Here is a 22721-nt window from a genome sequence, read left to right on the forward strand (position 1 = left end):
TGACCACAACTGGGAGAAGTGGTGACCAGAACTGGGAGAAGTTACCATGGCGATGTCATAGCATGTGCGGAACAAGACGTTTGCGTCAGGGTTGAGGAGGCCGCCCCTCAGCGTCTGCAGCTTCTCCACTTGTTCATCCTTATGATCTGGAGCAAAACCTGAAAAACCGAGAATAAAATATAAAAGATGGCGGGGGTGACCTACCTACTCCGACCAGCGGGGGGCAGCAAAGGGGGTGACCTACCTACTCCGACCAGCGCGAGGCAGCAGAAGGGGGTGACCTACCTACTCCGACCAGCGGGGGGCAGCAGAGAGGGTGACCTACCTACTCCGACCAGCGCGAGGCAGCAGAGGGGGTGTCCTACCTACTCCGACCAGCGGGGGGCAGCAGAGGGGCCAACCTCCTCCAACCAGCAGGGGGGGGCGACCTCCCTCTTTCAACCAGCGGGGGTCAGCAGAGGGGGCGCCCTCTGACCAGCGGGGGCCGGACGGGGGGGGGGGGGGGGGGGGCGACCTCCCTCCTCCAACCAGTGGGGGGCAGCAGAGGGGGCGACCTTCTTCCTCCTGACAGCGGGGGGGGGGGGAAACAGAGAGGGGCGACCTCCTTCCTCCAACAAGCAGGGGGCAACAGAGAGGGGCGACCTCCTTCCTCTGGCCAGCGGGGGGCAGCAGAGGGGGCGACCTTCGACCAGCAGGGGGGAGCAGAGGGGGCGATCTCCTTCCTCTGGCCGGCCGGGGGCAACCTAACTCCTCCGACCAGCGGGGGGCAGCAGAGGGGGCAACCTAACTCCTCCGACCAGCGGGGGGCAGCAGAGGGGGCAACCTAACTCCTCCGACCAGCGGGGGGCAGCAGAGGGGGCAACCTAACTCCTCCGACCAGCGGGGGGCAGCAGAGGGGGCAACCTACCTCCTCCGACCAGCGGGGGGGCAGCAGAGGGGGCAACCTAACTCCTCCGACCAGCGGGGGGGCAGCAGAGGGGGCAACCTAACTCCTCCGACCAGCGGGGGGGCAGCAGAGGGGGCAACCTAACTCCTCCGACCAGCGGGGGGGCAGCAGAGGGGGGCAACCTAACTCCTCCGACCAGCGGGGGGCAGCAGAGGGGGCAACCTAACTCCTCCGACCAGCGGGGGGCAGCAGAGGGGGCGACCTTCGACCAGCAGGGGGAAGCAGAGGGGGCGATCTCCTTCCTCTGGCCGGCCAGGGGCAACCTACCTCCTCCGACCAGCGGGGGGCAGCAGAGGGGGCAACCTACCTCCTCCGACCAGCGGGGGGCAGCAGAGGGGGCAACCTACCTCCTCCGACCAGCGGGGGGCAGCAGAGGGGGCAACCTACCTCCTCCGACCAGTGGGGGGCAGCAGAGGGGGCAACCTACCTCCTCCGACCAGCGGGGGGCAGCAGAGGGGGCAACCTACCTCCTCCGACCAGCAGGGGGCAGCAGAGGGGGCAACCTAACTCCTCCGACCAGCGGGGGGCAGCAGAGGGGGCGACCTCCTTCCTTCGGCCAGCGGGGGGCAGCAGAGGGGGCGACCTCCTTCCTTCGGCCAGCGGGGGGCAGCAGAGGGGGCGACCTCCTTCCTTCGGCCAGCGGGGGGCAGCAGAGCGGGGACCTCCCTTCTTTATGGATCAGGGAGTCCTCCAGCCAGCAGGGGGCAGGCACTCACCTTCATATCGCAGCTGTATGTAGAGGAGGTAGTAGATACAGTCCAGGGTGTGCTGGCGGATGGAGGCCAGGGAATCGGAGCAGCGAGGACACAGCCGGCCCATCAGGAGCCCCAAGTTATGGAAGACCACCACACACTGCAGAAAAGGAGGGGGCCGTCAGCTCACAGACTGCGACACCCAACACCTGCCGGAACCTGCTCCCCCTCCCTCTGCCGGACCCCGCTCCCCCTCCCTCTGCCGGACCCCTCTCCCCCTCCCTCGGCCGGACCCCGCTCCCCCTCCCTCGGCCGGACCCCGCTCCCCCTCCCTCGGCCGGACCCCGCTCCCCCTCCCTCGGCCGGACCCCGCTCCCCCTCCCTCGGCCGGACCCCGCTCCCCCTCCCTCGGCCGGACCCCGCTCTTCCTCCTCCACTGACATCCTCTGTGCTGCTGCTGGGGGACCCCGCTCCTCCTCCTCCCCTGATATCCTCTGTGCTGCTGGGGGGCCCAGCTCCTCCTCCTCCCCTGACATCCTCTGTGCTGCTGGGGGGGCCCCGCTCCTCCTCCCCTGACATCCTCTGTGCTGCTGGGGGGACCCCGCTCCTCCTCCCCTGACATCCTCTGTGCTGCTGGGGGGGCCCCGCTCCTCCTCCCCTGACATCCTCTGTGCTGCTGGGGGGACCCCGCTCCTCCTCCCCTGACATCCTCTGTGCTGCTGCTGGGGGGCCCCGCTCCTCCTCCCCTGACATCCTCTCTGCTACTGGGGGGGCCCCGCTCCTCCTCCCCTGACATCCTCTGTACTGCTGGGGGGGCCCCGCTCCTCCTCCCCTGACATCCTCTGTGCTGCTGGGGGGACCCCGCTCCTCCTCCCCTGACATCCTCTGTGCTGCTGCTGGGGGGCCCCGCTCCTCCTCCCCTGACATCCTCTCTGCTACTGGGGGGGCCCCGCTCCTCCTCCCCTGACATCCTCTGTACTGCTGGGGGGGCCCCGCTCCTCCTCCCCTGAGATCCTCTGTGCTGCTGGGGGGACCCCGCTCCTCCCCTGACATCCTCTGTGCTGCTGGGGGGGCCCCGCTCCTCCTCCTCCCCTGACATCCTCTGTGCTGCTGGGGGGGCCCCGCTCCTCCTCTCCTGACATCCTCTGTGCTGCTGCTAGGGGGACCCCGCTCCTCCTCCCCTGACATCCTCTGTGCTGCTGGGGGGGCCCCGCTCCTCCTCCTCCCCCGACATCCTCTGTGCTGCTGGGGGGGCCCCGCTCCTCCTCCCCTGACATCCTCTGTGCTGCTGGGGGGACCCCGCTCCTCCTCCCCTGACATCCTCTGTGCTGCTGGGGGGGCCCCGCTCCTCCTCCTCCCCCGATATCCTCTGTGCTGCTGGGGGGGCCCCGCTCCTCCTCCTCCCCCGACATCCTCTGTGCTGCTGGGGGGGCCCCGCTCCTCCTCCCCTGACATCCTCTGTGCTGCTGGGGGGTGACGCTCACATTCACATTCAGCTTCTGAAGGAAGAAGTGGAGGAGGCTGCTGCTCAGCTCCAGGGCGCGCTCCCGCTCCTGCTCCTTGCTGGATCGGATCCAGGGATTCAGGATCTGCAAAGTGGGAACAATAAATATATACAGAAAGGTTCCCGGTAGAGGGACCGAATCACCCTTAATCACAGTACAGCTTACTAGTTAGTTACAGCTATGGGTGTCACTCTACTCAATTACCAGAAAAACCCACCATAAAGATGAATACAAAAAACAGCCATGGGCATAGATCACTACAAAGTTTATTTATCACAATTAGAATGATGACATGATAAAAAAGAATATAAAAATATCACTAAAAAGTATTTAAAAACAACCAGGTACAATACATATAAAATAGACAACAACATAGGCTAAATGGGTGGTCAATGTAAAAAATATGTCCCAATGGTGTGTCCTCCCTCAGAGTAACCTGCTATCCCAGCAATTGTATGGCTCAAGACACACCGGAGGTGATCATAAACCGTAATAACACTCACCCATCTGTCCTATGAGGGTCACAGCTGTCCCTACGTACGTTTCACCACAATCGGGCTTCTTCAGGGAACTGTCCCCCTAAATCCCCCTCTCCCTTTATATACATACCGGGCCTCATTATGGATTAGCCCCGCCTCCGGGCTCGTCGGCGCGCCGGGCCGGAAGTAAGGACCGCGTCACTTCCGGGTCAGCAGCTCACCCCACGCACGCACGGCCGCAACGTATGACGTCACGGACATGCGCACTAGGAGTATTGAGGCCACCCGGAAGTGACCGCAGCGTCAGCAACCGGCCGGGCGCGCACACCCATCTGCGGTGACTTCCCAATTTTAACTCAAAACTTACTGGAACAGCGGTGATCAAATCAACAGGGGTAATTGGAGATATACTAATAATAAAGGCCATATTTCTTCACATTCCCCTAACACAGTCTACATAAATAATATCATAACATCAAATGTAAGTATACCAATTCATAGAATAAGTGATGTAATGATGAATACATTCCTATCTATAAATATCTATAAAGTGACTGGTGCTAATTATAGGGGAATTATTACAAAATAATAAATACTACACAAAAAAAAAAGTGGGAACAAGGACAATGAAATGTTCTGCAGCCCCCATTCCCCCCCCCCGGGTCGTGTGTCCCCCCCATCCATCTGCAGCCCCCATTCCCCCCCCCCCTGGGTCGTGTGTCCCCCCCATCCATCTGCAGCCCCCATTCCCCCTCCCCCCCATCCATCTGCAGCCCCCATTCCCCCTCCCCCCATCCATCTGCAGCCCCCATTTCCCCCCCCCCCGGGTCGTGTGTCCCCCCCATCCATCTGCAGCCCCCATTCCCCCTCCCCCCCATCCATCTGCAGCCCCCATTCCCCCTCCCCCCATCCATCTGCAGCCCCCATTCCCCCCCCCTGGGTCGTGTCCCCCCCATCCATCTGCAGCCCCCATTCCCCCTCCCCCCATCCATCTGCAGCCCCCATTCCCCCCCCCCCCTGGGTCGTGTGTGTCCCCCATCCATCTGCAGCCCCCATTCCCCCCCCCTGGGTCGTGTCCCCCCCATCCATCTGCAGCCCCCATTCCCCCCCCCCAAGGGTCGTGCCCCCCCCCCCTGGGTCGTGTCCCTCCCATCCATCTGCAGCCCCCATTCCCCCCCACGGGTCGTGTCCCCCCCATCCATCTGCAGCCCCCATTTCCCCCCCCCCCGGGTCGTGTCCCCCCCATCCATCTGCAGCCCCCATTCCCCCCCCTGGGTCGTGTCCCCCCCATCCATCTGCAGCCCCCATTCCCCCCCCCCCCGGGTCGTGTCCCCCCCCATCCATCTGCAGCCCCCATTCCCCCCCCCCCTGGGTCGTGTCCCCCCCATCCATCTGCAGCCCCCATTCCCCCCCCCCCCCCCCTGGGTCGTGTCCCCCCCATCCATCTGCAGCCCCCATTCCCCCCCCCCCCCCTGGGTCGTGTCCCCCCCATCCATCTGCAGGCCCCATTCCCCCCTCCCCCCCATCCATCTGCAGGCCCCATTCCCCCCTCCCCCCCATCCATCTGCAGCCCCCATTCCCCCCCCCTGGGTCGTGTCCCCCCCATCCATCTGCAGCCCCCATTCCCCCTCCCCCCCATCCATCTGCAGCCCCCATTCCCCCTCCCCCCCATCCATCTGCAGCCCCCATTCCCCCTCCCCCCATCCATCTGCAGCCCCCATTCCCCCCCCCCCTGGGTCGTGTCCCCCCCATCCATCTGCAGCCCCCATTCCCCCTCCCCCCATCCATCTGCAGCCCCCATTTCCCCCCCCCCCCAAGGGTCGTGCCCCCCCCCTGGGTCGTGTCCCCCCCATCCATCTGCAGCCCCCATTCCCCCCCCCCTGGGTCGTGTCCCCCCCCATCCATCTGCAGCCCCCATTCCCCCCCCCCCCTGGGTCGTGTGTCCCCCCCATCCATCTGCAGCCCCCATTCCCCCCCCCTGGGTCGTGTCCCCCCCATCCATCTGCAGCCCCCATTCCCCCCCCCCCCTGGGTCGTGTCCCCCCCATCCATCTGCAGCCCCCATTCCCCCTCCCCCCATCCATCTGCAGCCCCCATTCCCCCCCACGGGTCGTGTCCCCCCCATCCATCTGCAGCCCCCATTCCCCCCCACGGGTCGTGTCCCCCCCCATCCATCTGCAGCCCCCATTCCCCCCCCCCCCCCCCGGGTCGTGTCCCCCCCATCCATCTGCAGCCCCCATTCCCCCCCCTGGGTCGTGTCCCCCCCATCCATCTGCAGCCCCCATTCCCCCCCCCCCGGGTCGTGTCCCCCCCATCCATCTGCAGCCCCCATTCCCCCCCCCCCCGAGTCGTGTCCCCCCCCATCCATCTGCAGCCCCCATTCCCCCCCCCCTGGGTCGTGTCCCCCCCCTCCATCTGCAGCCCCCATTCCCCCCCCCCCCCTGGGTCGTGTCCCCCCCATCCATCTGCAGCCCCCATTCCCCCCCCCCCCTGGGTCGTGTCCCCCCCATCTATCTGCAGGCCCCATTCCCCCCTCCCCCCCATCCATCTGCAGCCCCCATTCCCCCCCCCCCTGGGTCGTGTCCCCCCCCATCCATCTGCAGGCCCCATTCCCCCCTCCCCCCCATCCATCTGCAGCCCCCATTCCCCCCCCCCTGGGTCGTGTCCCCCCCCATCCATCTGCAGCCCCCATTCCCCCCCCCTGGGTCGTGTCCCCCCCCATCCATCTGCAGCCCCCATTCCCCCCTCCCCCCCATCCATCTGCAGCCCCCATTCCCTCCCCCCTGGGTCGTGTGTCCCCCCCCATCCATCTGCAGCCCCCATTCCCCCCCCCCCTGGGTCGTGTGTCCCCCCCATCCATCTGCAGCCCCCATTCCCCCCCCCCTGGGTCGTGTGTCCCCCCCATCCATCTGCAGCCCCCATTCCCCCCCCCTGGGTCATGTCCCCCCCCATCCATCTGCAGCCCCCATTCCCCCCCCCCTGGGTCGTGTCCCCCCCATCCATCTGCAGCCCCCATCGGCCCCCCCCCCCCCCCGGGTCGTGTCCCCCCCCATCCATCTGCAGCCCCCATTCCCCCCCCATCCATCTGCAGCCCCCATTCCCCCCCCCCCGGGTCGTGTCCCCCCCCATCCATCTGCAGCCCCCATTCCCCCCCCTGGGTCGTGTCCCCCCCATCCATCTGCAGCCCCCATTCCCCCCCCCCCGGGTCGTGTCCCCCCCATCCATCTGCAGCCCCCATTCCCCCCCCCCCTGGGTCGTGTGTCCCCCCCATCCATCTGCAGCCCCCATTCCCCCCCCCTGGGTCATGTCCCCCCCCATCCATCTGCAGCCCCCATTCCCCCCCCCCCTGGGTCGTGTCCCCCCCCATCCATCTGCAGCCCCCATCTGCCCCCCCCCCCCCGGGTCGTGTCCCCCCCCATCCATCTGCAGCCCCCATTCCCCCCCCATCCATCTGCAGCCCCCATTCCCCCCCCCCCTGGGTCGTGTCCCCCCCCATCCATCTGCAGCCCCCATTCCCCCCCCCCCCGGGTCGTGTCCCCCCCCCATCCATCTGCAGCCCCCATTCCCCCCTCCCCCCCATCCATCTGCAGCCCCCATTCCCCCCCTCCCCCCCATTCGTCGGCACCTACCTGGAACATGTGCTGCAGGCCCTGTGGGGTGATGTTCCAGGAGATCAGTCCCCTCAGCAGATCCTTCAGCGCCTCCAGAGTGTCCCGATACAGCGTCTGCGGAGGAGAGACCACGCCCACCACCACCCCACATCATTGGTTAGGATCGGTCATGTGACATTAGTCCCCTCCCCCACGCAGCGGTCACGTGACGTTACTCCCCCCGCGCGCTCTGCCGCTCACCTCTTTGTGCAGTTCTCCGACACTCCCAGGGGTGACAGGCGGCAGCGGGATGACACTGGACAGCGCTGTATTAATAAGCTCCGCCCTCTCCGCATCATTCAGGGGCGGCTCCAGCTTACTGAGCGCGTGTTAAGGAACACAACCAACTGGGATGCAGCGGGTGACCAAACGCAGGGGCCACAGCCCTCCTACAGGGGGGCCCGAATCACATGACTCCTCTGTGCTGCGTCATCACCAAGACGGTGGGGCCAAGGACACAGAAGCCGGCCCACCGCACTGCTACATCCTCCCCAAAGGGGCCCCCCCCATCACTATGGTATACGGCAGATACAGAGATGCCCCCCCCCCCCAGTGTGACCACCGCCCCCCCATCACTACGGTATACGGCAGATACAGAGATGCCCCCCCCCCCCAGTGTGACCACCGGCCCCCCATCACTATGGTATACGGCAGATACAGAGATGCCCCCCCCCCCAGTGTGACCACCGGCCCCCCATCACTATGGTATACGGCAGATACAGAGATGCCCCCCCCCCCAGTGTGACCACCGGCCCCCCATCACTATGGTATACGGCAGATACAGAGATGCCCCCCCCCCCAGTGTGACCACCGCCCCCCCATCACTATGGTATACGGCAGATACAGAGATGCCCCCCCCCCCCAGTGTGACCACCGGCCCCCCATCACTATGGTATACGGCAGATACAGAGATGCCCCCCCCCCAGTGTGACCACCGGCCCCCCATCACTATGGTATACGGCAGATACAGAGATGCCCCCCCCCCCCCCAGTGTGACCACCGCCCCCCCATCACTATGGTATACGGCAGATACAGAGATGTCCCCCCCCCAGTGTGACCACCGGCCCCTCATCACTACGGTATACGGCAGATACAGAGATGCCCCCCCCCCCCCCCAGTGTGACCACCGGCCCCCCATCACTATGGTATACGGCAGATACAGAGATGCCCCCCCCCCCCCCAGTGTGACCACCGCCTCCCCCATCACTATGGTATACGGCAGATACAGAGATGCCCCCTCCCCCAGTGTGACCACCGGCCCCTCATCACTACGGTATACGGCAGATACAGAGATGCCCCCTCCCCCAGTGTGACCACCGGCCCCTCATCACTACGGTATACGGCAGATACAGAGATGCCCCCCCCCCCCCCAGTGTGACCACCGGCCCCCCATCACTATGGTATACGGCAGATACAGAGATGCCCCCTCCCCCAGTGTGACCACCGGCCCCTCATCACTATGGTATACGGCAGATACAGAGATGCCCCCTCCCCCAGTGTGACCACCGGCCCCTCATCACTACGGTATACGGCAGATACAGAGATGCCCCCCCCCCCCCAGTGTGACCACCGCCCCCCCATCACTACGGTATACGGCAGATACAGAGATGCCCCTGATGACCCTGGAGTGCACCCATCATCCCCTATAGATGCCCCCATGGCGGTTGCTCTCAGGATACACCAGGTAGGAGCAGGCGGTGATGGCGCGGTGCCGCACCGCAGACTTCAGGTTGTCCACTGACTCCAACTTCAGGAACTCCTGCAGAAACACAGGGGGCAATGGTGACCTCTCCGGGGGCCACAAGGAACAAGAGCGACCTCTTCAGGGGCCACGGGGGACAATCAATCAAACTCTCTGGGGGGGGGGGCAAAGGGGACAAGAGAGACCTCTCCGGGGGCCACGAAGGACAACGGTGACCTCTCCTGGGGCCACGGGGGGACAAGGGCGACCTCTCCAGAGGAAAAGGGGCCAAACACTCCAGGGGCCACGGGGGACAAGGGCGACCTCTCCTGGGGCCACGGGCGACCTCTCCGGGGGCCATGAAGGACAATGGTGACCTCTCCTGGGGCCACGGGCGACCTCTCCGGGGGCCATGAAGGACAATGGTGACCTCTCCTGGGGCCACGGGCGACCTCTCCGGGGGCCATGAAGGACAACGGTGACCTCTCCTGGGGCCACGGGCGACCTCTCCTGGGGCCATGAAGGACAACGGTGACCTCTCCGGGGGCCATGAAGGACAACGGTGACCTCTCCTGGGGCCACGGGCGACCTCTCCGGACTGAGGCAGCTACTTACCACCAGCTGAGAGATGAGCTCTGACTTGCGGCTGAAGTGGAAGAAGCCGGCCTGAGAGCTGCTGCAGATGGAGAGCGCGATCATAGACAGGCTGCGGATCAGGCTCAGCTTCAGCGTCACATCCTGCAAGAGGGAAACCATAAGCAGGGAGGGTCCACGTACACCCCCAGAGTGTCACTCATCATCACTCATCAATCCGATCACATGGATGGATCATCATCATCATCATCAATCCGATCACATGGATGGATCATCATCATCAATCCGATCACATGGATGGATCATCATCATCAATCCGATCAGGGATGCAGAACCTCTGGCCTCCATCTCGCCTGGAATGATGGGAATTGTAGTTCTGTAACAGCTGGAGGCCAAAGGTTCCCCATCCTGTCACCAATAATCATCATCAATATTCATCATCATCATCATCATCAATATTCATCATCATCATCATCATCATCATCATCAATATTCATAATCAATAATAATCAACAAGCGAATGAGCAAATGTAAAAAAAGAGGAAATCACTTTGTTATCTCGGTAATCTTCTTATATGCCGGCTGTGCCGCTCCTCCCCTGCTGCCTTATAACTGACTGACGCTCCTCCCCTGCTGCCTTATAACTGACTGCCGCTCCTCCCCTGCTGCCTTATAACTGACTGCCGCTCCTCCCCGGCTGCCTTATAACTGACTGCCGCTCCTCCCCTGCTGCCTTATAACTGACTGCCGCTCCTCCCCTGCTGCCTTATAACTGACTGCCGCTCCTCCCCGGCTGCCTTATAACTGACTGACGCTCCTCCCCGGCTGCCTTATAACTGACTGACGCTCCTCTCCTGCTGCCTTATAACTGACTGACGCTCCTCCCCAGCTGCCTTATAACTGACTGCCGCTCCTCCCCTGCTGCCTTATAACTGACTGCCGCTCCTCCCCTGCTGCCTTATAACTGACTGACGCTCCTCTCCGGCTGCCTTATAACTGACTGCCGCTCCTCCCCTGCTGCCTTATAACTGACTGCCGCTCCTCCCCGGCTGCCTTATAACTGACTGCCGCTCCTCCCCGGCTTCCTTATAACTGACTGCCGCTTCTCCCCGGCTGCCTTATAACTGACTGCCGCTTCTCCCCGGCTGCCTTATAACTGACTGCCACTCCATGCTGCTTCTCCCCCGCTGCCTTATAAGGCAGGGGGGAGGAGCGGCAGTCAGTTATAAGACAGCAGGGGAGGAGTGGCACGGAGTGGCAGTCAGTTATAAGGCAGCCGGGGAGGAGCTGCAGTTACTTATAAGGCAGCCGGAGAGGAGCGGCAGTCACTTATAAGTGACTACCGCTCCTCCCCGGCTGCCTTATAACTGACTGCCACTCTGTGCCGCTCCTACCCTGCTGCCTTATAACTGACTGCCGCTCCTCCCCGGCTGCCTTATAACTGACCGCTCCTCCCCAGCTGCTTTTTAACTGACTGCCACTCCTCCCCGGCTGCCTTATAACTGACTGCCGCTCTGTGCCTTATAAGGCAACTGGGGAGGAGCGGAAGTCAGTTATAAGGCAGCAGGGGAGGAGCAGCACAGACTTCAAAGGCAAAGGCTTCAGAGACAAAGAGAAAAAGAGAGATAGATAGATAGATATAGATAGATAGATAGATAGATAGGAGATAGATAGATAGGAGATAGATAGATAGATAGATAGATAGATAGATAGATAGATAGATAGATAGGAGATAGATAGATAGGAGATAGATAGATAGGAGATAGATAGATAGGAGATAGATAGATAGGAGATAGATAGATAGGAGATAGATAGATAGGAGATAGATAGATAGGAGATAGATAGATAGGAGATAGACAGATAGATAGATAGGAGATAGACAGATAGATAGATAGATAGATAGATAGATAGATAGATAGGATAGATAGGAGATAGATAGAGATAGATAGATAGATAGATAGATAGATAGATAGATAGATAGATAGATAGGAGATAGATAGATAGATAGATAGGAGATAGATAGATAGGAGATAGATAGATAGGAGATAGATAGATAGGAGATAGATAGATAGATAGATAGGAGATAGATAGATAGGAGATAGATAGATAGGAGATAGATAGATAGGAGATAGATAGATAGGAGATAGACAGATAGATAGATAGATAGATAGGAGATAGATAGATAGGAGATATATAGATAGATAGATAGGAGATAGATAGGAGATAGATAGGAGATAGATAGATAGATAGGAGATAGATAGGAGATAGATAGGAGATAGATAGATAGGAGATATATAGATAGATAGATAGATAGATAGGAGATAGATAGATAGATAGATAGGAGATAGATAGATAGGAGATAGATAGATAGATAGATAGATAGGAGATAGATAGGAGATAGATAGGAGATAGATACCAACACTACAAACCAGCCATCTCTCCCCTATATACACCCCCCCGCCATCTCTCCCCTATATACACCCCCCGCCATCTCTCCCCTATATACACCCCCCGCCATCTCTCCCCTATATACACCCCCCGCCATCTCTCCCCTATATACACCCCCCGCCATCTCTCCCCTATATACACCCCCCGCCATCTCTCCCCTATATACACCCCCCGCCATCTCTCCCCTATATACACCCCCCGCCATCTCTCCCCTATATACACCCCCCCGCCATCTCTCCCCTATATACACCCCCGCCATCTCTCCCCTATATACACCCCCGCCATCTCTCCCCTATATACACCCCCGCCATCTCTCCCCTATATATACCCCCGCCATCTCTCCCTATATACACCCCCCGCCATCGCTATTGCCAGGTCCCTCCAGGACTGATATCTAGTTACCTACAGACTCTGCCCCCGGTGGTGACTGCACAGACTGCAGCTCTCTGACCTCACTGCATGAATCATCAGACATGAGACGATGATGTCACAGCGGCCACTGGGGCCTCCTGATAGTACACTACCCGCTACAGGTGCCGCCCCCCCCCCCCCCCCCCAGGTGTCCCTAAGGTCACATGGTCATACATCACCTGTGCAGGTCATCGTCTCTCTCAGGTAATGGCGTCCGGTGTTCTCAGGCTGAGAAGCAGCACAATATAGCGAATCATGAAGCCCCGCCACTCACCATGTTAGTTATACAGCATGAGAGTTAGTGACAGGAGATCAGCGTTACGGGATATAATATACTGCCCCATCCCAGGAGATCAGCGTTACGGGATATAATATACCGCCCCATCCCAGGAGATCAGCGTTACAGGGTATAATATACCGCCACATCCCCGGAGATCAGCGTTACAGGATATAATATACGGCCCCATCCCAGGAGATCAGCGTTACGGGATATAATATACCGCCCCATCCCAGGAGATCAGCGTTACGGGATATAAAATACCGTCCCATCCCAGAAGATCAGTGTTACAGGGTATAATATACCGCCCCATCCCAGGAGATCAGCGTTACGGGATATAATATACCGCCCCATCCCAGGAGATCAGCGTTACAGGGTATAATATACCGCCCCATCCCAGGAGATCAGCGTTACGGGATATAATCTACCGCCCCATCCCAGGAGATCAGCGTTACAGGATATAATATACTGCCCCATCCCAGGAGATCAGCGTTACGGGATATAATATACTGCCCCATCCCAGGAGATCAGCGTTACAGGGTATAATATACCGCCCCATCCCAGGAGATCAGCGTTACGGGATATAATATACGGCCCCATCCCAGGAGATCAGCGTTACAGGATATAATATACCGCCCCATCCCAGGAGATCAGCGTTACGGGATATAATATACGGCCCCATCCCAGGAGATCAGCGTTACGGGATATAATATACTGCCCCATCCCAGGAGATCAGCGTTACAGGATATAATATACCGCCCCATCCCAGGAGATCAGCGTTACAGGATATAATATACTGCCCCATCCCAGGAGATCAGCGTTACAGGGTATAATATACCGCCCCATCCCAGGAGATCAGCGTTACGGGATATAATATACCGCCCCATCCCAGGAGATCAGCGTTACAGGATATAATATACTGCCCCATCCCAGGAGATCAGCGTTACGGGATATAATATACGGCCCCATCCCAGGAGATCAGCGTTACGGGATATAATATACCGCCCCATCCCAGGAGATCAGCGTTACGGGATATAATATACCGCCCCATCCCAGGAGATCAGCGTTACGGGATATAATATACCGCCCCATCCCAGGAGATCAGCGTTACAGGATATAATATACCGCCCCATCCCAGGAGATCAGCGTTACGGGATATAATATACCGCCCTATCCCAGGAGATCAGCGTTACGGGATATAATATACTGCCCCAACCCAGGAGATCAGCGTTACAGGATATAATATACCGCCCCATACCAGGAGATCAGCGTAACAGGGTATAAAATACCGCCCCATCCCAGGAGATCAGCGTTACGGGATATAATATACCGTCCCATCCCAGAAGATCAGTGTTACAGGATATAATATACCGCCCCATCCCAGGAGATCAGCGTTACAGGATATAATATACCGCCCCATACCAGGAGATCAGCATTACGGGATATAATCTCCCGCCCCATCCCAGAAGATCAGTGTTACGGGATATAATATACCGCCCCATCCCAGGAGATCAGCGTTACAGGGTATAATATACCGCCCCATCCCAGGAGATCAGCATTACGGGATATAATCTACCGCCCCATCCCAGAAGATCAGCGTTACAGGATATAATATACCGCCCCATCCCAGGAGATCAGCGTTAGAGGGTATAATATACCGCCCCATCCCAGGAGATCAGCGTTACAGGGTATAATATACCGCCCCATCCCAGGAGATCAGCGTTACAAGATATAATATACCGCCCCATCCCAGGAGATCAGCGTTACAGGATATAATATACCGCCCCATCCCAGGAGATCAGCGTTACGGGATATAATATACCGCCCCATCCCAGGAGATCAGCGTTACAGGGTATAATATACCGCCCTATCCCAGGAGATCAGCGTTACGGGATATAAAATACTGCCCCAACCCAGGAGATCAGCGTTACGGGATATAATATACCGCCCCATCCCAGAAGATCAGTGTTACAGGGTATAATATACCGCCCCATACCAGGAGATCAGCGTAACAGGGTATAAAATACCGCCCCATCCCAGGAGATCAGCGTTACAGGGTATAAAATACCGCCCCATCCCAGGAGATCAGCGTTACAGGGTATAATATACCGCCCCATCTCAGGAGATCAGCGTTACAGGATATAATATACCGCCCCATCCCAGGAGATCAGCGTTACAGGGTATAATATACTGCCCCAACCCAGGAGATCAGCGTTACAGGATATAATATACCGCCCCATACCAGGAGATCAGCGTAACAGGGTATAATATACCGCCCCATCCCAGGAGATCAGCGTTACAGGATATAATATACCGCCCCATCCCAGGAGATCAGCGTTACGGGATATAATATATCACCCCCATCCCAGGAGATCAGCGTTACAGGGTATAATATACTGCCCCAACTCAGGAGATCAGCGTTACAGGGTATAATATACTGCCCCATACCAGGAGATCAGCGTTACGGGGGTATATTATACTGCCCCATACCAGGAGATCAGCGTTACGGGGGTATAACATAAAATGACCCCATCCCTGGGGGGGCAGTAGTGTGGGGTATGATCTGGGAACCCCCATGCCCCGGGGGGTAGTAGTGTGGGGTATAACATAAAATGACCCCATCCCTGGGGGGGCAGTAGTGTGGGGTATGATCTGCGGACCCCCCGGCAGGCATGCAGGCAGCAGAGGACAGGAAGCATCAGGGCAGCACACTGTACCTTAGGCTCAACCTTTATCCCCAGAACCTGAGGAGGAAACCAGGAGAACAGAAATTACCCCGAGGCTGGAGCGCAGCGGGCAGGGGAGAGGCCAGCGCCCAGCGGGCAGGGGAGAGGCCGGCGCCCAGCGGGCAGGGGAGAGGCCGGCGCCCAGCGGGCAGGGGAGAGGCCGGCGCCCAGGGGGCAGGGGAGAGGCCGGCGCCCAGGGGGCAGGGGAGAAGCATAGGGGGAGGATGGAGGCCGGCACACTAGTACTGGGGGAGGATGGAGGCCGGCACACATGTGTAGGGGGATGATAGAGGCCGGTACAGATGTATAGTTGGAGGATGGAGGCAAGCACACATGTATAAGGGGAGGATGGAGGCCGGCACACGTGTAGGGGGAGGATGGAGGCCGGTACAGATGTATAGGGGGAGGAAGGAGGCCGGCACACCGGTATCGGGGAAGGATGGAGGCCGGCACACATGTGTAGGGGGATGATAGAGGCAGGTACACTGGTAACAGGGGGAGGATGGTGGCCAGCACACGTGTGGGGGGAGGATGGAGGCCGGCACACATGTGGTACAGGGGAGGCTGACGCTGTAGACTCACCTTGGTGTGGAAGTACAGGAAGACATTGCGCAGAATCTCAGCCTCTATCCGCGGGAGCAGCAGCTCGGTGGGGGCGTAGACGGCCACATAACCGTAACACAGGATCAGCGCGCTCTTTATCTTCTCCAGGTCACCGTCTACTCGGTCCTAAAACGAGATCAGAGCAAAGGCTATAATCTCCAGCCGTGATCTCCCGAATATTATATATATATATATATCCCAATATAGTGTATATACACCCCCCGCACCTGTATACTGCCAGTGACAAGTGTGATATATAGTGTCCTGTCCCCGGGAGTGATGTGTGATATATAGTGTCCTGTCCCCCGGGAGTGATGTGTGATATATAGTGTCCTGTCCCCCGGGAGTGATGTGTGATATATAGTGTCCTGTCCCCAGGAGTGATGTGTGATATATAGTGTCCTGTCCCCCGGGAGTGATGTGTGATATATAGTGTCCTGTCCCCGGGAGTGATGTGTGATATATAGTGTCCTGTCCCCAGGAGTGATGTGTGATATATAGTGTCCTGTCCCCCGGGAGTGATGTGTGATATATAGTGTCCTGTCCCCAGGAGTGATGTGTGATATATAGTGTCCTGTCCCCCGGGAGTGATGTGTGATATATAGTGTCCTGTCCCCAGGAGTGATGTGTGATATATAGTGTCCCCCGGGAGTGATGTGTGATATATAGTGTCCCCCGGGAGTGATGTGTGATATATAGTGTCCCCAGGAGTGATATGTGATATATAGTGTCCTGTCCCCGGGAGTGATGTGTGATATATAGTGTCCCCGGGAGTGATGTGTGATATATAGTGTCCTGTCCCCCGGGAGTGATGTGTGATATATAGTGTCCTGTCCCCCGGGAGTGATGTGTGATATATAGTGTCCCCGGGAGTGATGTGTGATATATAGTGTCCTGTCCCCCGGGAGTGATGTGTGATATATAGTGTCCTCTTCCCCGGGAGTGATGTGTGATATATAGTGTCCTGTCCCCCGGGAGTGATGTGTGATATATAGTGTCCCCGGGAGTGATGTGTGATATATAGTGTCCTGTCCCCAGGAGTGATGTGTGATATATAGTGTCCCCCGGGAGTGATGTGTGATTATATAGTGTCCCCGGGAGTGATGTGTGATATATAGTGTCCTGTCCCCAGGAGTGATGTGTGATATATAGTGTCCCCGGGAGTGATGTGTGATATATAGTGTCCCCGGGAGTGATGTGTGATATATAGTGTCCTGTCCCCGGGAGTGATGTGTGATATATAGTGTCCTGTCCCCGGGAGTGATGTGTGATATATAGTGTCCCCGGGAGTGATGTGTGATATATAGTGTCCCCGGGAGTGATGTGTGATATATAGTGTCCTGTCCCCGGGAGTGATGTGTGATATATAGTGTCCCCGGGAGTGATGTGTGATATATAGTGTCCCCCGGGAGTGATGTGTGATATATAGTGTCCCCCGGGAGTGATGTGTGATATATAGTGTCCTGTCCCCGGGAGTGATGTGTGATATATAGTGTCCTGTCCCCAGGAGTGATGTGTGATATATAGTGTCCCCGGGAGTGATGTGTGATATATAGTGTCCTGTCCCCAGGAGTGATGTGTGATATATAGTGTCCCCCGGGAGTGATGTGTGATATATAGTGTCCCCCGGGAGTGATGTGTGATATATAGTGTCCTGTCCCCGGGAGTGATGTGTGATATATAGTGTCCTGTCCCCAGGAGTGATGTGTGATATATAGTGTCCCCGGGAGTGATGTGTGATATATAGTGTCCCCGGGAGTGATGTGTGATATATAGTGTCCCCGGGAGTGATGTGTGATATATAGTGTCCCCGGGAGTGATGTGTGATATATAGTGTCCTGTCCCCCGGGAGTGATGTGTGATATATAGTGTCCTGTCCCCCGGGAGTGATGTGTGATATATAGTGTCCTGTCCCCCGGGAGTGATGTGTGATATATAGTGTCCTGTCCCCGGGAGTGATGTGTGATATATAGTGTCCCCGGGAGTGATGTGTGATATATAGTGTCCTGTCCCCGGGAGTGATGTGTGATATATAGTGTCCCCGGGAGTGATGTGTGATATATAGTGTCCTGTCCCCGGGAGTGATGTGTGATATATAGTGTCCCCCGGGAGTGATGTGTGATATAATAGTGTCCTGTCCCCGGGAGTGATGTGTGATATATAGTGTCCTGTCCCCGGGAGTGATGTGTGATATATAGTGTCCCCGGGAGTGATGTGTGATATATAGTGTCCCCGGGAGTGATGTGTGATATATAGTGTCCTGTCCCCCGGGAGTGATGTGTGATATATAGTGTCCTGTCCCCGGGAGTGATGTGTGATATATAGTGTCCTGTCCCCGGGAGTGATGTGTGATATATAGTGTCCTGTCCCCAGGAGTGATGTGTGATATATAGTGTCCTGTCCCCGGGAGTGATGTGTGATATATAGTGTCCTGTCCCCCGGGAGTGATGTGTGATATATAGTGTCCTGTCCCCGGGAGTGATGTGTGATATATAGTGTCCTGTCCCCGGGAGTGATGTGTGATATATAGTGTCCCCGGGAGTGATGTGTGATATATAGTGTCCTGTCCCCGGGAGTGATGTGTGATATATAGTGTCCCCCGGGAGTGATGTGTGATATATAGTGTCCTGTCCCCCGGGAGTGATGTGTGATATATAGTGTCCTGTCCCCCGGGAGTGATGTGTGATATATAGTGTCCCCGGGAGTGATGTGTGATATATAGTGTCCTGTCCCCGGGAGTGATGTGTGATATATAGTGTCCCCGGGAGTGATGTGTGATATATAGTGTCCTGTCCCCGGGAGTGATGTGTGATATATAGTGTCCTGTCCCCGGGAGTGATGTGTGATATATAGTGTCCTGTCCCCGGGAGTGATGTGTGATATATAGTGTCCTGTCCCCGGGAGTGATGTGTGATATATAGTGTCCCCGGGAGTGATGTGTGATATATAGTGTCCTGTCCCCCGGGAGTGATGTGTGATATATAGTGTCCTGTCCCCGGGAGTGATGTGTGATATATAGTGTCCCCAGGAGTGATGTGTGATATATAGTGTCCCCGGGAGTGATGTGTGATATATAGTGTCCCCCGGGAGTGATGTGTGATATATAGTGTCCTGTCCCCGGGAGTGATGTGTGATATATAGTGTCCCCGGGAGTGATGTGTGATATATAGTGTCCTGTCCCCCGGGAGTGATGTGTGATATATAGTGTCCCCCGGGAGTGATGTGTGATATATAGTGTCCTGTCCCCCGGGAGTGATGTGTGATATATAGTGTCCCCGGGAGTGATGAGTGATATATAGTGTCCTGTCCCCGGGAGTGATGTGTGATATATAGTGTCCTGTCCCCGGGAGTGATGTGTGATATATAGTGTCCTGTCCCCGGGAGTGATGTGTGATATATAGTGTCCTGTCCCCCGGGAGTGATGTATGATATATAGTGTCCTGTCCCCGGGAGTGATGTGTGATATATAGTGTCCCCGGGAGTGATGTGTGATATATAGTGTCCTGTCCCCGGGAGTGATGTGTGATATATAGTGTCCTGTCCCCGGGAGTGATGTGTGATATATAGTGTCCTGTCCCCGGGAGTGATGTGTGATATATAGTGTCCCCGGGAGTGATGTGTGATATATAGTGTCCTGTCCCCGGGAGTGATGTGTGATATATAGTGTCCCCGGGAGTGATGAGTGATATAGAGTGTCCTGTCCCCGGGAGTGATGTGTGATATATAGTGTCCCCGGGAGTGATGAGTGATATATAGTGTCCCCGGGAGTGATGTGTGATATATAGTGTCCTGTCCCCGGGAGTGATGAGTGATATATAGTGTCCTGTCCCCCGGGAGTGATGTGTGATATATAGTGTCCCCGGGAGTGATGTGTGATATATAGTGTCCCCGGGAGTGATGTGTGATATATAGTGTCCTGTCCCCGGGAGTGATGTGTGATATATAGTGTCCTGTCCCCGGGAGTGATGTGTGATATATAGTGTCCCCGGGAGTGATGTGTGATATATAGTGTCCCCGGGAGTGATGTGTGATATATAGTGTCCTGTCCCCGGGAGTGATGTGTGATATATAGTGTCCTGTCCCCGGGAGTGATGAGTGATATATAGTGTCCCCGGGAGTGATGTGTGATATATAGTGTCCTGTCCCCCGGGAGTGATGTGTGATATATAGTGTCCTGTCCCCGGGAGTGATGTGTGATATATAGTGTCCCCGGGAGTGATGTGTGATATATAATGTCCCCGGGAGTGATGAGTGATATATAGTGTCCTGTCCCCAGGAGTGATGTGTGATATATAGTGTCCCCGGGAGTGATGTGTGATATATAGTGTCCCCGGGAGTGATGTGTGATATATAGTGTCCTGTCCCCAGGAGTGATGTGTGATATATAGTGTCCTGTCCCCAGGAGTGATGTGTGATATATAGTGTCCTGTCCCCCGGGAGTGATGTGTGATATATAGTGTCCTGTCCCCCGGGAGTGATGTGTGATATATAGTGTCCTGTCCCCCGGGAGTGATGTGTGATATATAGTGTCCCCAGGAGTGATGTGTGATATATAGTGTCCCCGGGAGTGATGTGTGATATATAGTGTCCCCGGGAGTGATGTGTGATATATAGTGTCCTGTCCCCCGGGAGTGATGTGTGATATATAGTGTCCTGTCCCCCGGGAGTGATGTGTGATATATAGTGTCCTGTCCCCGGGAGTGATGTGTGATATATAGTGTCCTGTCCCCAGGAGTGATGTGTGATATATAGTGTCCTCTTCCCCAGGAGTGATGAGTGATATATAGTGTCCTCTTCCCTGGGACTGAGGATGTATGGTGGTGTGTATATATATATATATATATATAACAGCCTCGGTGGGGGGGGTGGCGGCCCCTGTGGACGCTCTTTCAGGTAGGAGGAGAGGAAGCTTCGCTGACACACTGTGACGCTCCCCTGCAGTTTGCAGATCCTCAGACAGGAGTAGTGGAGATGTTCCTACGCCCCCGGCCTCCGCTGCGGACCCCTCCCCACACAGGTCAATTCCTGGGAGAGGAAGCAGCGGCCATGTTTTCCAGCATCACAATAACACCGGGGTCTGCTATGTCCATTACTGCGAGGTCTGAAGATCAAATTAACATTCCCCACATGGAGCGTCACCCCCGCCGGGAGAAGCAGAGCGCCAGCGAGTACATGGCCGACCCCCGCGCCAACTACTACACCAGACACAGTGCACCCCAACACCCCGAGAGAGAGGGGAGGCTCCTCATCATACACCCCGCTATACACCCCCATCATACACCCCGCTATACACCCCCATTATACACCCCGCTATACACCCCCATCATACACCCCGCTATACACCCCATCATACACCCCGCTATACACCCCCATCATACACCCCGCTATACACCCCCATTATACACCCCGCTATATACCCCCATCATACACCCCCATCATACACCCCGCTATACACCCCCATCATACACCCCGCTATACACCCCCATCATACACCCCGCTATATACCCCCATCATACACCCCGCTATACACCCCATCATACACCCCGCTATACACTCCGCTATATACCCTTATCATACACCCCGCTATACATCCCCATCATACACCCCGCTATACACCCCCATCATACACCTCGCTATACACCCCCATCATACATCCCCATCAAACACCCCGCTATACACCCAGCTATACATCCCCATCATACACCCCGCTATACATCCCCATCATACACCCCGCTATACACCCCCATCATACACCTCGCTATACACCCCCATCATACATCCCCATCAAACACCCCGCTATACACCCAGCTATACATCCCCATCATACACCCCGCTATACACCCCCATCCTACACCCCGCTATACACCCCCATCATACACCCCGCTATACACCCCATCATACACCCCGCTATACACCCCCATCATACACCCCGCTATACACCCCCATTATACACCCCGCTATATACCCCCATCATACACCCCGCTATACACCCCCATGATATATCCCACTATCCAGAGCATTGTGCTGATCCTGAGAGCCGGGCTAGGACCTGCTGCTTATCCACAAGTGACCACCTCCCGAGGGAAGCCGCCTGTCCAGACTGAGGGGGTCATTCACTACAAAGTCTTCAAGGTCCTAATCTCTGCGGTGTTCTAACAACTAACAGCCAGCTCCTTCCTGACCAAACCCCCCCCCCCTCCCGCGGGGCCGCTGTACGCACAACGCCAAGGGGGGGAGGGGTACCATACACACCTTCACACGCACCTTAAAGAGGTTGAAGATTCCCGTGTTCTTCTTCATGACGTCAGATTTAAGGAACTCCGACATCTTATCTAAAGTGTCATCCAAGTGCTGAGCGGAGCAGATACCGAACGCCACAGCAAGACCCTGCGGGGGCAGATCAGCGTTATCAGGGGGGGCGCAGGGATCAGTGTTATTGGGGGGGCAGAGATCAGTGTTATTGGGGGGGGCAGAGATCAGTGTTATCGGGGGGGGGGGGAAAGGGCAGGGATCAGCGTTATCGGGGGGGGAGAAAGGGCAGGGATCAGCGTTATGTGGAGGAGGGGCGCAGGGATCAGCGTTATGTGGAGGAGGGGGCGCAGGGATCAGTGTTATTGGGGGGCAGGGATCAGTGTTATGTGGAGGAGGGGGGGGGCAGGGATCAGTGTTATTGGGGGGGCGCAGGGATCAGTGTTATGTGGAGGAGGGGG

At 57.2% G+C, this 22721-nt stretch overlaps 1 protein-coding gene across 1 annotated transcript in view; it reads right to left on the reverse strand.

Moving 5' to 3' along the window:
- Positions 1 to 22721, reverse strand: part of MROH1 (maestro heat like repeat family member 1) — a gene marked incomplete at its 5' end in the record, with an annotated part of 109687 nt that overhangs the window by 41176 nt on the left and 45790 nt on the right. Inside the window, 10 exons of the mRNA XM_069956829.1 lie at positions 46 to 158; positions 1663 to 1798; positions 3123 to 3227; positions 7251 to 7346; positions 7473 to 7590; positions 8951 to 9030; positions 9568 to 9690; positions 15400 to 15426; positions 15991 to 16137; positions 22276 to 22398. Of these exons, the coding sequence (XP_069812930.1) occupies positions 46 to 158; positions 1663 to 1798; positions 3123 to 3227; positions 7251 to 7346; positions 7473 to 7590; positions 8951 to 9030; positions 9568 to 9690; positions 15400 to 15426; positions 15991 to 16137; positions 22276 to 22398 (1068 nt within the window). The remainder of the gene's footprint in view (positions 1 to 45; positions 159 to 1662; positions 1799 to 3122; positions 3228 to 7250; positions 7347 to 7472; positions 7591 to 8950; positions 9031 to 9567; positions 9691 to 15399; positions 15427 to 15990; positions 16138 to 22275; positions 22399 to 22721) is intronic.

This window comes from Dendropsophus ebraccatus, chromosome 2, assembly GCF_027789765.1.
Source record: "Dendropsophus ebraccatus isolate aDenEbr1 chromosome 2, aDenEbr1.pat, whole genome shotgun sequence".
Lineage (NCBI taxonomy): Eukaryota > Metazoa > Chordata > Amphibia > Anura > Hylidae > Dendropsophus > Dendropsophus ebraccatus.